At 39.1% G+C, this 13,226-nt stretch overlaps 1 protein-coding gene across 6 annotated transcripts in view; it reads right to left on the bottom strand.

Annotated features, from left to right (window-relative positions):
* Positions 1-1,046: 1,046 nt before the first annotated feature.
* Positions 1,047-13,226, bottom strand: part of USP54 (ubiquitin specific peptidase 54) — a gene marked incomplete at both ends in the record, with an annotated part of 56,860 nt that continues 44,680 nt past the window's right edge. For 3 of the 6 annotated variants that reach the window (XM_084244607.1, XM_084244608.1, XM_084244609.1), the window contains 3 exons: positions 1,047-1,669; positions 3,288-3,474; positions 6,245-6,363. In XM_084244607.1, the coding sequence (XP_084100733.1) occupies positions 1,110-1,669; positions 3,288-3,474; positions 6,245-6,363 (866 nt within the window). Of the gene's footprint in view, positions 1,670-3,287; positions 3,475-6,223; positions 6,364-13,226 lie in introns of all 6 variants that reach the window. The other 3 variants (XM_084244610.1, XM_084244611.1, XM_084244606.1) reach the window with 2 other exon arrangements.

The following is a 13,226-nucleotide window of genomic DNA, read 5'->3' as shown; positions in this document are numbered from 1 at the left end:
GAGTTTAAATCCCAGTCTCCATAAGAAGGGAATGAGCATGTAATGTATTGATTATTGGAGAAAAGGGGTAGTAATTATACCAGCAGTGGTAATAAAGAGGAAAGTAACTTCTGTATAGGGCCCATTGACTCCCACCTTGAGTATACATTCTTCAGCTCCTCTTTGGCTCCTCACCTTCACTTAGTCAAAAGCCACACATACATACAAACATACATACATGTTATGTTTGTGCCTTATGCCATGGCTCTCTCTTTGGAAGCTCAAGCCACTGGGAATTGGTTATTTCTTATCCAGACCTCCCCACGCTGATACAAAAGAATATACAAAAAGTTTAAACAGACAATTAAATGACAAAAGGGATTAAATAGAACTATCTTATAGATTTATTAATGAAAAATACTTTACAAAAACAGTATGTTTGGCCCTAAAATAGTTCAGCTGACTCAGGGTTTACAACAGCGACTGAGAAAGTGGCAGTAATGGCTCTGCTGCTGAGAGCGGGAGGGTATGTTAGTATGCCTGTTCAGAAGGGCAAATATTAAGTTGGCAGCTCTGTGTTTTAGGCCTGAGGTTTAGGGGCACTGGGAAGGCTGACAGTCTATAATGCCTGTGCAGGTGGGCTGCCCTGAATGATGCAGTCAAGACCATGACCATAGGACTACATATGCCTCTAGGATGGGTATTGGGGATGTCAGGTCAGATAATAAGGATAGGTAGAAAAAACAAAGGATAGAAGTTGGTAATGTAATAGGGAGCAGAGGTTGAGGGTTCAGGTTCACATGGGAACATAAAGTATCCAGGAATAAAACAGTGACCCTAAGATCCTAAAAAATGGCTAATGTCCAAAATAATATGGATTTATCTTTAAAGTGATTTAAATAAAACCCTAAACAGCAGCCAATTCCTTTTAGATAAGTGGAAATTGGAATTTCAAATATTCCTTCTCAAAGAGCCAGGTCTCATTAGAGGTTCTTTGCACCCCTAGAAGAAACTGCCAACACTATGTTGAGATTAAACTAGCACAACCCTGGCAGGGATGAAGGATACCAAATCTGCTACAGTACAGTTTCACAGAGAAAACTGGCTCCAAGAAAGGAAAGGGGTGACCTTTACCACCTGCTGTGCTGCAGGGCTTTTGTCCTGATCTGTTCTCTTCTGGGGGCATCTGTTATAACAAACAGAAACTCCTCTCCTCGTGTCCTCCTTTGCCTAGATTGTAGGGCATAACTGCTTTGCCTCCAGTCATCATCTGGGGGCATATCTACTCTTCGAGGACCTGATGCTTGAGACCCTGGAATAGTACCTGAATTCCAACCTGATCTCAGGGGTACACTAAGACTACCTGATGGCGGGGACACAGGGTAAACAATGGGGGAATGGGAAGGTGATTGGAAAAGCTCCCTGAAGGACTGAGCATGAGGAACCTGATAGCCCTGGTGTCTTTCTGATAACGTGGCAGTGTGGGTTAGTTGAGGCTTGCATCCTGGAGTAGTCAGGAATCGGGCCCCAATATGCTGGTTGGTCTCTGACCATTGTCCCCAGGATGCATCTGCTCTGGAACGATGGGGGAGACTCCGGTAGCTCAAAGTCCTTCCTGTGTACTTGACCCCTTGGGAAGTTTCACCCCTGTCACACAGAGCCAAAAACTGCTGGACACTCCTTGAAGTTCCTGAGGAAAGAAAAGAAACCCAAAGATAGAATATCTTCAGTAAATCATTCTCCTTCCCAGGAGACCATTCTTGACTGTTCTTGTCTCTACAACAAGGTAAAGGAGCCTAGCTAGCTTTGCTTTCAATTTCATTTTAAAAAATTAATGTACCTCAAAATCAAGTCTCTTAACTGCAACCTAGGCAAATGAAGCATTTGCCTACATATTACCATACTTCTAACCACTACATTATAATCCTTTCTCTAAAGCGCACATGCACGTGTGCGCACGCACACACACACACACAACACACGAATGCCTCCCTAATACTGCAAATCTAAATTCCCATTATGACAACTCTGCTACTGCTCTTAAACAGTACTATCACTCCACTTCTGCTGTTTCTACTTATACCCTGGCTTATTCTCCGATATCTGTGCTTCTGTTTAAAATACTCTTCCACCATACAAAATGTAGAATCCCTTTTCTATACACTAATTCCCCTTTACTTAAAAAAAAAAAACTAAATTACTAAGAAATACTTTACATTCTTTATTTTATAATTTATCAACATCTGCGCTATAGTCTTGCATGTATGTATATTCTGATTATTTAAACTCTGAACTCTTTGAGAACAGAGGGCTGCCTCTCCCATACCACATATTCACCATAGCATTTAGTGCAGCAGAGGCTGAAATAAAAAAGCTCAGCTATCCCTAACAACTGTCAAAAGAGTCTAGCAACGTGGCTGCTTCCCTGAATAATAGGACTCAATCTATCCAGAAAGTCTACTTATCCAAAGCTCCCTAAAATTTGGACAAAAATATCAATACTACTACTCTTTCTTCTCTCCTAGAACCACTGTCTTTCCCCTCATCCCCACCCCTTATGGGACATTTATATCCTAAAACCAATTATTATTTTGGGTAAATAATTCTTTGTTTAGGAAAGGGGGGGGGTAACTTCCCTTTGCATGGTAGCATGTTCAGCAGCACCCTCGCTTCTAACTACTACAGGCTGGTAGCACTTCCCCGTTCCCTTTGAGAATCACTGCCTTAAGCTGTTGATTCAGACCATTAGAAGGAAAAGGAACAATCTTGCTGTGAAAAGTCAAAGAAAGCCAAATAATACTTACACTCACCGCCCCCCCCAACCAAGGTCTGTATACATGGCCTAAATATGCCATGTGCATGCCATGTGCTAGGCATCAAGGATCTTTCCAAGTCTCCCATTTACTCTTTGTCCTCCTAGACCATACCTTAGCTAAGATTCAGACCATAGGAAGAAAGAAAACCAGCTGATAGGTGACACTTTCTGGTTTGGAGGGATCTTAAAGACTTGAGTATTAAGACCCCTTGGTCACTTGAAAGCTATCTTATCATGAATGAAAAAGTTCACTCTCATGGGAATTAGATTCTGGGGGCACTGGTCTAGAGCCTTAGACTGAGAATCATACTGCCCAAGAAATGAATCAACTGCAATTCATCTATTTCAACGCTTTAATCTCAACACAATGGTACATTATCTCTCTGCCACCCCACCAGGGGATACCAGCACCCAAAACGTGTACTGATTTGATCCTTCTAGGTTCACAGAAAGGCACCACATTCTGGCATGTATTACATTTGGGGTGAATTACCTGGGGGTCTATGGGGCTCCCCTGCCATGCTGGGCATCAAGACATCTGGGGACAGGAACTGTGGTTGGGGTGGGTAGAGTTGGGAACCAAGGAGAAACACAGGAGGATCATGGGTAACAGGGAGGGAAGAGGAGCTGGAACAACGATGCCCGGTTTCCAAAGGTTTTTTCCTCGTGTTTGATGAATCCTTATAATGAGACAAGACAAAAAAACACAGAGATGAGGATTAACACACAGCAGGATATGGTTGGGTAAACACAGTGAGACACGCAGGGAGAGGTGGAGAGGAATTAGAGTACAAACATGCCTTATTCTAGAGAGGGACCCAAAATACTCAATGGTTCTCATTTCACCCTCCAGGAAACATCTTGATGAATTTGAACTGCAGATACCAAATACAGATTCTTTTCTCTTAAACTATATTCCTCTGTATTCCTCAATGCCCATTTGTCTTTAGCAAACTCATAATAGAATTAGAGAGACTGACAGAAATTTTAAGATAGAGAAGAAATGAAATACTCAAAAAGCTTGAGAGTTGACAGAATTCTAGACTCTCTAAATATTGGGAACTAAAATACATATCCTTAAATGTACAAGCAAGAACTCCACTACTCCATCTTCTTTCCTGTTACCACTCCATTCCAGTCTCTTATTTTGACCATCAAGTTTCTACCCACTGATATGTCCTGTTTTATATCCTATTAGTTATTTCCTTTTGTGGCAAGGTCTCAGAAATACTCCATTTAACAACTGAAACACTAATATGTTCAAAATCAAACCAACATCCCTCCAAACTCCTCCTTCCTTGTACTAGTTTCCTAAATTGCCTAGACTCAAATGTTGACATAGCCCTTGGGTTTGTACCGCTTCTCCACAATTCCATTAGATGTCTTTACCAAGTACAGTCATGGCTACCTATAGATTCCATATTTAAACTCATTTCTGTCTCTCCACTAAAACACAAAGTCTATGGGAGCAGGGACTATATTCTAGTTCATTCACCACTGTATTCCCAGTACCTAGAATAATACGCAGATTAATAAACCAATAAATCATTCATGAATTAATAACAAAAAAGCCAACTCTCCTCAGAAAATAACAATTTGCCATTAAAGGCCTTGAAGGTATATGAAAACAAATGCTGAGCAGAAAAACTACCTTTTCCAAAAAGAATGACCTTGTTCAGAATAACTTAGTTACTTAAAAACAGTAAATTAGAAAAATGACACTCTTTTAGAAGGGTAACTAGATCTAAAGGACTGACAGAACAAAGACTTGGTGGTCACTGTATGTTTTTTTGTGAGTGGACTTTTTTTTTTTTTGGTACCACATATTTCAAACCAGTTTAAAAACTTTTATTCAACTGCCCTGCTAAACAAGCTTAATTGTACTGGTGTTTTGCATCCTAACCTCTATTTAATGAAAACTTAAGTATGAGTGAAACTCTTAAAACATACTATCAACCACAAACCCAGCTAGAGAATTTATTGATCTCTGCTGACTAGGATGTCCCTGTCCCTTTATCTATAGATTACTATATTAATTCCATATGAAAAGCCTTACAGAGGAAGAGTTTAAATCATTTTCCTGTTCCTGCTAATGTTACACGCTTCACTAGCAAGAAAGCTTGAAAGCACAACTGGACCCCACTCAATCACATACAGGGGTGGGAAGTAAAAGGCAAAACAATATTCAATACTTTGTTTTTTCACCATATGGTAAGGGTATGTTTAATTTTTTTATATTAATTTTTTAAATTTTTTACATCATTGCTCATTTTTAAACAATATTTGCTTACCCCCACTTCCTCAGGTGTAGTCCCCAGAGTTTCCTTCACCAATGCACCCATGCACCATCACCTCCATCCCCTGCGCTCCTCCCTCCCTCCCTCTGATCCCTCTCCCTCGTCCTCCCTTGCAGTATGGCTCTGATTTATAATTGTCTGGTTTTGCTTTGTTGTGTTTTGTACTGTTATTATTTTTTTACGCTGATGCCTTATTTGGTTCCCCTATATTCCTGCTATAAGTGAAACCATCCTGTATCTTTCTTTTTCCTTCTGGCTTATTTCACTGAGCATAATTCCTTCTAGTTCCTTCTAGTTGCTGCAAATGACATGAGTTTATCTTTTTGATTGCTGAATAATATTACATTGTGTATATATGCTACATCTTCTTGATCCACTCAATCCTTTGATTAGTGCAACGGGTCTGACCAAGTCAGCACCCTTTGCTTCTCCGAGAATCTTCCAGGACTTCTAGAACTCTTCTCACCCTAAGAAACTTTATAACACATTTTCCAGAACCACTGCAGGAAAGGGACTTTCCTCTGGGCTCCAACTAAATGTATCAATAAAATAATGACTATGTGTCCTCATTTTGGCTGAGTGCATGTGGATTTCCCCCAAAAGATAATTTCAGTGTCTGCTACCCCTTTACCTGCACTATATTTTTACCTAGCAAGAGAAAAAAGTGTATTCTGAATATATAGAACATGATTCTCCTTAGAAAAATATGGGAAGAGACTGAAGCTACCACCCACTATGTAACAATGGTGCTCCTAAAACTGTGAGATGGGGTCAAAGTTTTCAGCACCACATTGATCATCCTTCCCGTACTCCCTGCTGAGACCACAGCAAGGTATGGCCTTTAAATGCACAGACAAATACAGGTAAATTGATAGAATGCCAGACCTGTACTTTCCCCCCAGACTCAGTCCCCAGAAATATAAGAGAAAATAGAGTAAGACTCAATAGTAGAGACTTGAATTAGCTGTATATTAAAAAGTAGTAGTCATTCTGAATCTCTCACTCAAAAGAAATCCAATATAGATCATGTTCTCTACTAATAGCCCACATTACCCTCCCCTGTCTGACCACCAACCTTCCCATTCATAGGTCCCCATATTTCCTTCCCCAACACACCACCCCACACAAGCACTTTAGGACCTGAGTTTGCTACCTGAGAAGCAGGCACTGTGCTTGCTTCATGGAGACTGTGCTCCATTTCTGCTGTTGGAGTCTTTGAGAGACCAAGGCCAGGGGCTGAGTGCAATCTCCTCCCCATGCCATCTGCAGAGCCTGAGGAGGAAAACATAAATACAAATTGAAGCCATCTCTTCTCTGAGGGTCTAAACTGTCAGCACAAAACTCAGAGGTAAGAACTTCATTAATAATTAATATTTATTTCATTAAATAACAAATATGCATTCCTGAATCCTAGGGACAGTGTACTCTTATAATATAGAAACAGGAGTGTCAGAATATTACTAGTTCCCTATAGGCCAAAAAGGTCTCAGAAGTCAGACCTTAAAGAACCTTATAGAGAAGGAGCTCTGTGGACAGATAATTGAAAGTCCTCATGTTGCCTCATTCCATTTTTGTAAACACAATTAACTTTGCTGCCATCAGACGTGAGCCCAAGACTCATATAAAGAGCAAACTAGGGCCTCCCTGGTGGTGCAAGGGGTTAAGCACCACACTATGAAGCAATCCATAGTCTCTACAGCATGAGTTTGATCCCCGACTTGCCAGGGAGAAACCCACATTGCAAGGCAGACCTCTCCTGTCTTGCCCACTGCTCCCCTCAGCAGTGTGTTTCAGTCAATCTGCATATTCTGTTCCCCATTCTGTCTCTGGTGGATCTTTTCACCCTCCCCCCACCCCACATCTCTGGCCTGTAACCCAGCTCTTGTGTGCACAAATAAATAAATCATTAAAAAAAAAGAGAGAGAGAGAAAACAAGAAAAAAAAAAAGAAAAAAGAAATAAATCTTTAAAAAAAAAAAAAAAAAAAAGAGGAAACTAGCCGGCACAGTGATTCTTTAGAGCATCTGTGATGACAAAAATGAACTATTATCTTTAGTCTAGTTCAGCACTAAAATGAGAATAATCACCTGTTAAAACTCTTTTTTTTTTTTTTTTTGCATAGAAGTACTTGGGTGTAAGCCATAGGTGTTGGGGGGAGAAGGGATGAGAGGATTTACCAGAGATAGAAAGGGGAGCAAAGCAGGCAGATCTACTACTGAAATACACTGCTAAGGGGTGCAGCAGGAAAGACAGGAGAGGTCTGTTATGCCACGTGGGTAGCTACCCGGTTGGGGATCAAACTCAGGCCACAGGGGTGAGAGCCCTAAGACCGAGCCCCTAGGCCAGCAGGGACACCCTCAAACCTCTTCATTTTACCAAATCTCATTACACATAAGTTCTAGGGTATGACTGGTAGATAGTAGTTTAATCACTATGAAAATTCACATTTCTCAATTTTCACCATAATACTCTTTATCATCTCCTATGATGACTTATTACTATGAGCAAGCGCTCTTTAGCAACATTTTAACACTTTCAAGGCCTCCCTGGTGGTGCAAGTGGTTAAGCATCAGCATTATGAAGGAATCCACAGCTACTGCAGCAACAGTTCAATCCCCGGCCAGGTAGATGACCCACATGGTGCAGCAGACCTCTCCTGTCTCGCCCACTGCTCCCCTCAGCAGTGTATTTCATCAGTCTGCCTGTTCTGCTCCTCGTTCTGTCTCTAGTGAATCCTCTCACCCCCCACACCTCTGGCCTGTACCCTAGTTCTTGTATGCATAAATAAATATATCTTTAAATATATATATATATTAACACTTTTATTTATCCCATTAGCTTCTCTCAATTACTTAAATTCTAAACAACTGCTAAATACATACTTCTTCATTAAAATTTTGCTATACTATTAAGAAGAAACTGCTCCAAACTAGGTATGTGACTCCCAAGGGGCTCGCCCCAATACAACTAATTAAGTGTTCCATACCGAAAATGTATATGCCCTTGACCTACATTTCATATGTCTTGATTAGATTTGATATTTTGATTCTAAAACATGTACCTGGCTAAAGCATGATATTGCTGATAGTAAACTAGAAGACTAGTTATTTTTAATATTTCCTGGTGTTTAAATACAAGTGGTTTCAATACCACCTAAAATTCATCCTAGGAGCTTTTAACAACACATATTTTTCTGTACTTCTCCCCAGACCTACTGAATCAGAATTTTTGTGGTTAGAGCCTAGAAATATTTATCTTTTAAAAGCTTCCCCCCCCCCCAAAGTAGGAAAATATCAAACATTGTTGGAAGAAATGTGAAATGTTGCAGACTTCCTAAAAAGGAATCTAGAAATAGTAATTAAAATTGAAGACATATTTATACCCTTTACCCAATAATTCTACTTTTGGGAATAAGATGCAAAAAAATACCAGTTTAGGGCCTCCCCTGGTGGTGCTGCGGTTGAGCGCTGGGCTGCGAAGCTGCCCACAGCCTCTGCAGCGCCTGTTTGATCCCTGGCCACTGGCAAGGGTCCCACATGATGTGCAGACCTCTCCTGCCATGCCCGCTGCTCCCCTCAGCAGTGTATTTTGTCAGTCTGACTGTTCTGTTCCCCACTCTGGCTCTGATAAATCCTCTCACCCTCCCGCACATCTGGCCTGTACCCCGGTTCTTGTATAAATAAAAAAATCTTTTAAAAAAAAAAAGTATATGTGGGTCTATATAAGATATATGAACAGAAAAACACAGAAGTATGCAAATAGATTATTACCTGGAAGGCAGAGGATAAAAGATAGGGACTGACATGATGGTAGGAAAGGTAGGCAGTAAAATGGTCTATAATAAAAACATCATGCATGCTATGGTTCCATTTATATAAAATAATGTTTTTTAATTTTTTTTGTTTATCCATTTTTTAATCCAAGATGACTGCTAAATTTAATGTCATGAAGCCTTTGGTCTAGCTCTGTTCTTTTTCTTTTTAAAGTCACTCCCCAGTTAACTAGGATGGACAGCCAGATTTAAGAATTACAGCTGATATGGTTAAAATTTGGAGCATTTCTTATCAAGTCAAATATGATTTCTAGATAGGGAGGTGGCAACTAGAACCTTTTAAGGGAGTAGACGCTGATTGTTTTAAAGACAGTTAAGCATAAACACATACTTTTACTTACATGAACCTTTTGTAAAATAATATGGGCACTGTTGTTTTAGCTTCTCAGAACAACACCTGGCATATATTTGCCTTTTTATCCTTATCGCCAAACTTCAAAAGTTTGCCAGTCCTCATTCCCAGAACTCAGATAATCATTGCAAAACCAAAATTAATGGTATCATGAGTTAAAAATAAATCAGCTTGGTTCTTCGAAAAAATCAATAAAATAGACAAACCCCTAGCCAGGCTCACAAAGGAAAAAAGGGAGAAAGCACAAATAAACAGGATCAGAAATGAAAGAGGAGAAATCACAACGGACACAGCAGAAATAAAAAGAATAATCAGTAACTACTATGAAGAGTTGTATGGAAACAAGTTCAACAATCTAGAGGAGATGGACAAATTCCTACAACTCTACAATCACCCAAAACTAGATAAAGAAGAAATAGAACACCTAAACAGACCAACTACAAGCAGCGAAATTGAAATGGTAATCAAAAACCTCCCCAAAAACAAAAGCCCAGGACATGGTGGATTTACAAACGAATTCTACCAAACATTCAGAGATGAATTGGTGCCTATCCTTCACAAACTCTTCCAAAAAATTGAGAAGGAAGAGACAATACCAAACACGTTCTATGAAGCCAACATTACACTAATACCAAAACTGAATAAGGACAACACAAAAAAGGAAAACTACAGGCCAATCTCCCTAATGAACACTGATGCAAAAATCCTCAACAAAATTTTAGCTATCAGAATCCAACAATGTATCCATAAGATAATTCACCACGACCAAGTAGGATTCATTCCAGGGACACAAGGATGGTTTAACATCAGAAAATCAATCAACGTCATCCAACACATCAACAAAAAGAAATATAAAAACCATATGATAATATCAATAGATGCTGAGAAAGCTTTCAACAAAGTGCAACACCCATTCATGATAAAAGCCCTTGAAATTCTTGGGATACAAGGAACATACCTCAACATCATAAAGGCCATCTATGAGAAGCCAACAGCCAGTATCATTCTCAATGGTGAAAAGCTGAAAGCAATTCCATTAAGATCTGGAACAAGACAAGGATGTCCACTCTCACCACTGCTTTTCAATATAATACTGGAAGTCCTAGCCAGGGCAATAAGACAAGAGAAAGACATCCAAGGAATCCAAATAGGAAAAGAAGAAGTCAAACTATCACTATTTGCAGACGATATGATATTATACATAGAGAACCCCAAAAACTCCACAGAAAAGCTAATTCAACTCATCAATCAGTTCAGTAAAGTGGCAGGATACAAAATCAACACACAAAAGTCAGTAGCCTTCCTATACACAAACAATAAATCTGAAGAAGAAATCAAAAAAACCATCCCTTTTATTATTGAAACAAAAAAAAAATCAAATATTTGGGAATAAATCTAACAAAAGAGGTAAAGGACCTATACAAAGAAAACTATAAAACACTGTTAAAAGAAATAGAAGACACAAAGAAATGGAAAGACATCCCCTGCTCATGGATTGGAAGAATAAACATTATTAAAATGGCCATCCTACCAAAAGCAATATACAGATTCAATGCTATTCCAATCAAAATTTCAATGTCATTCTTCAAAGAAATAGAACAATTATTGATGAAATTCATATGGAATCACAAAAAACACCGAATTGCCAAAGCTCTCCTGAAAAAGAAAGAAGGGAATGGAGGCATCACACTCCCAGACTTCAAACTATACTACAAAGCCATAATCATCAAAACTGCATGGTATTGGAACAAGAACAGACATACAGACCAACGGAATTGAATAGAAAATCCAGAAATAAACCCACAGATTTATGGTCAACTAATCTTTGACAAAGGAGCAAAGACTATGCATTGGAGCAAAGAAAGTTTGTTTAATAAATGGTGCTGGGAAAATTGGGTTGCTACATGCAAAAGAATGAAGCTTGACCACTACCTCACACCATACACAAAAATCCACTCAAAATGGATTAAAGAACTAGACATAAGACCTGAAACCATAAAATATATAGAAGGAAATATAGGCAAAACACTATGTGATTTGCACATCAAAGACATCTTTACAGATACATCACCCAAAGCAGTGATAGTGAAGGCAAAGATAAACAGCTGGGACTACATCAAATTAAAGAGCTTCTGCACAGCAAAAGAGACAATAACAAAAACAAAGAGAAACCCCACTGACTGGGAGAACATTTTTGCACCCAACACTAATGATAAAGGACTGATCACAAAAATCTGCAAAGAGCTGATGAGACTCAACAACAACAAAGAAAATAACCCAGTCAAAAAATGGGCAGAAGAGCTAAAAAGAAACTTCTCTGAAGAGGAAATGCAATTGGCCAACAGGCATATGAAAAAATGTTCAACATCACTTGTAATCAGGGAAATGCAAATCAAAACTACCATGAGATACCATCTTACACCAGTGAGAATGGCACATATTAAAAAAACTAGCAACAACAAATGTTGGTGAGGTTGTGGAGAAAAAGGAACTCTCCTGCACTGTTGGTGGGAGTGCAAACTGGTCCAACCACTATGGAGAGCTGTGTGGAGATTTCTCGACCTACTAAACATAGAGCTTCCATATGATCCAGCAATTCCACTCCTAGGTATTTACCAAAAGGACACAGAAACATCAATTCCAAAGAGCACCTGCACACCTATGTTTATAGCAGCACTGTTTACAATAGCTAAGCTTTGGAAACAGCCCAAATGCCCAAAAATAGATGACTGGATCAAGAAGATGTGGTACATATATACCATGGAATATTACTCAGCCTTCAAAAAAGATAAACACATGCAATTTGCAGCAACATGGATGGCGCTGGAAGGGATCATGCTCAGTGAAATAAGCCAAAAAGAAAAAGAAAAATACCGGATGGTCTCACTCATAGCAGGAATCTAGAAAACTTAAATAAGGGACCAGGAAAATGAATAACTATAAGAAAGGGAAAATCAAAATCAACAAAAAACTATGAACCAGAGACACTTTTTGGGGGGTGGGGGGCGGGAGGGGAGGGATTGGGGTCAGAATGGAGGGGTTGCAATTGTATGGGGAATATAAAAATAAAATTTATTATATAAATAAATAAATAAATAAATAAATAAATAAATCAGCTTTATTTGAATGTGTTTCATTGGCTGGTAACGATGCAATTTAATTGGCTTTCAGTGACTTCCTACTTGGTATTTTAAGTCAGCAGAGTCTATATTGTGGTAATCATTTCACAATATATGTAAATCAAGTCACCATGCTATATGCCATTATGCAAAATTTATAGTGATTATGCCAAGTATTATTCAATAAAACTAGAAAAAAAATAAAGACAATTTAGCAGAAATGGAGGTGACCATCTTGTAAGGAGTAGTGTCGAGAGGATTTCCACATTTAATACAAGATAAAACTAAAATAAACTCAACTCACTGATTAATAATAACAATAAAAAAGACTACTAGACATTATATACTTCTTGGTGCAAGAAGTAAAAGGTAATACTTATGAACTACTCCTCTTAGAAAAAGTGAAACTGGGGACTCCCTGGTAGCACAAGGGATTAAGTGTAAGCATTATGAAGCAATCTACAGCTACTTGCAGCATGAGTTTGAACCCTGGCCAGGGAAGTGACCCACATTGTGCAGCAGACCTCTCCTGTCTCACCCGCTGCTCCCCTCAGCAGTGTGTTTCAGCTGCTCCCCTCAGCAGTGTATTTCAATCTGCCTGTTCTGCTCCCCACTCTGTCTCTGGTGAATCCACTCACCGTCCCCCACCCACCGCATCTCTGGCCTATACCCCAGTTCTTCTATGTATAAATAAATAAATCTTTTTTTTAAAAAAAAAAAGAAAAAGTGAACCTGACTTTAATCAAATCTTTAGCCCTTAGTAACAAGTTATTATAGGATAAATAAGAGCTAGAAGAACATGTTTAAAAATAGAAAAAACTCCACTGGAATAC

Source organism: Talpa europaea (genome assembly GCF_964194135.1).
Source record: "Talpa europaea genome assembly, chromosome: 10".
NCBI lineage: Eukaryota > Metazoa > Chordata > Mammalia > Eulipotyphla > Talpidae > Talpa > Talpa europaea.
Note: the sequence above shows the minus strand (reverse complement) of the source record. Positions and strands in the feature narration are given on the sequence as shown.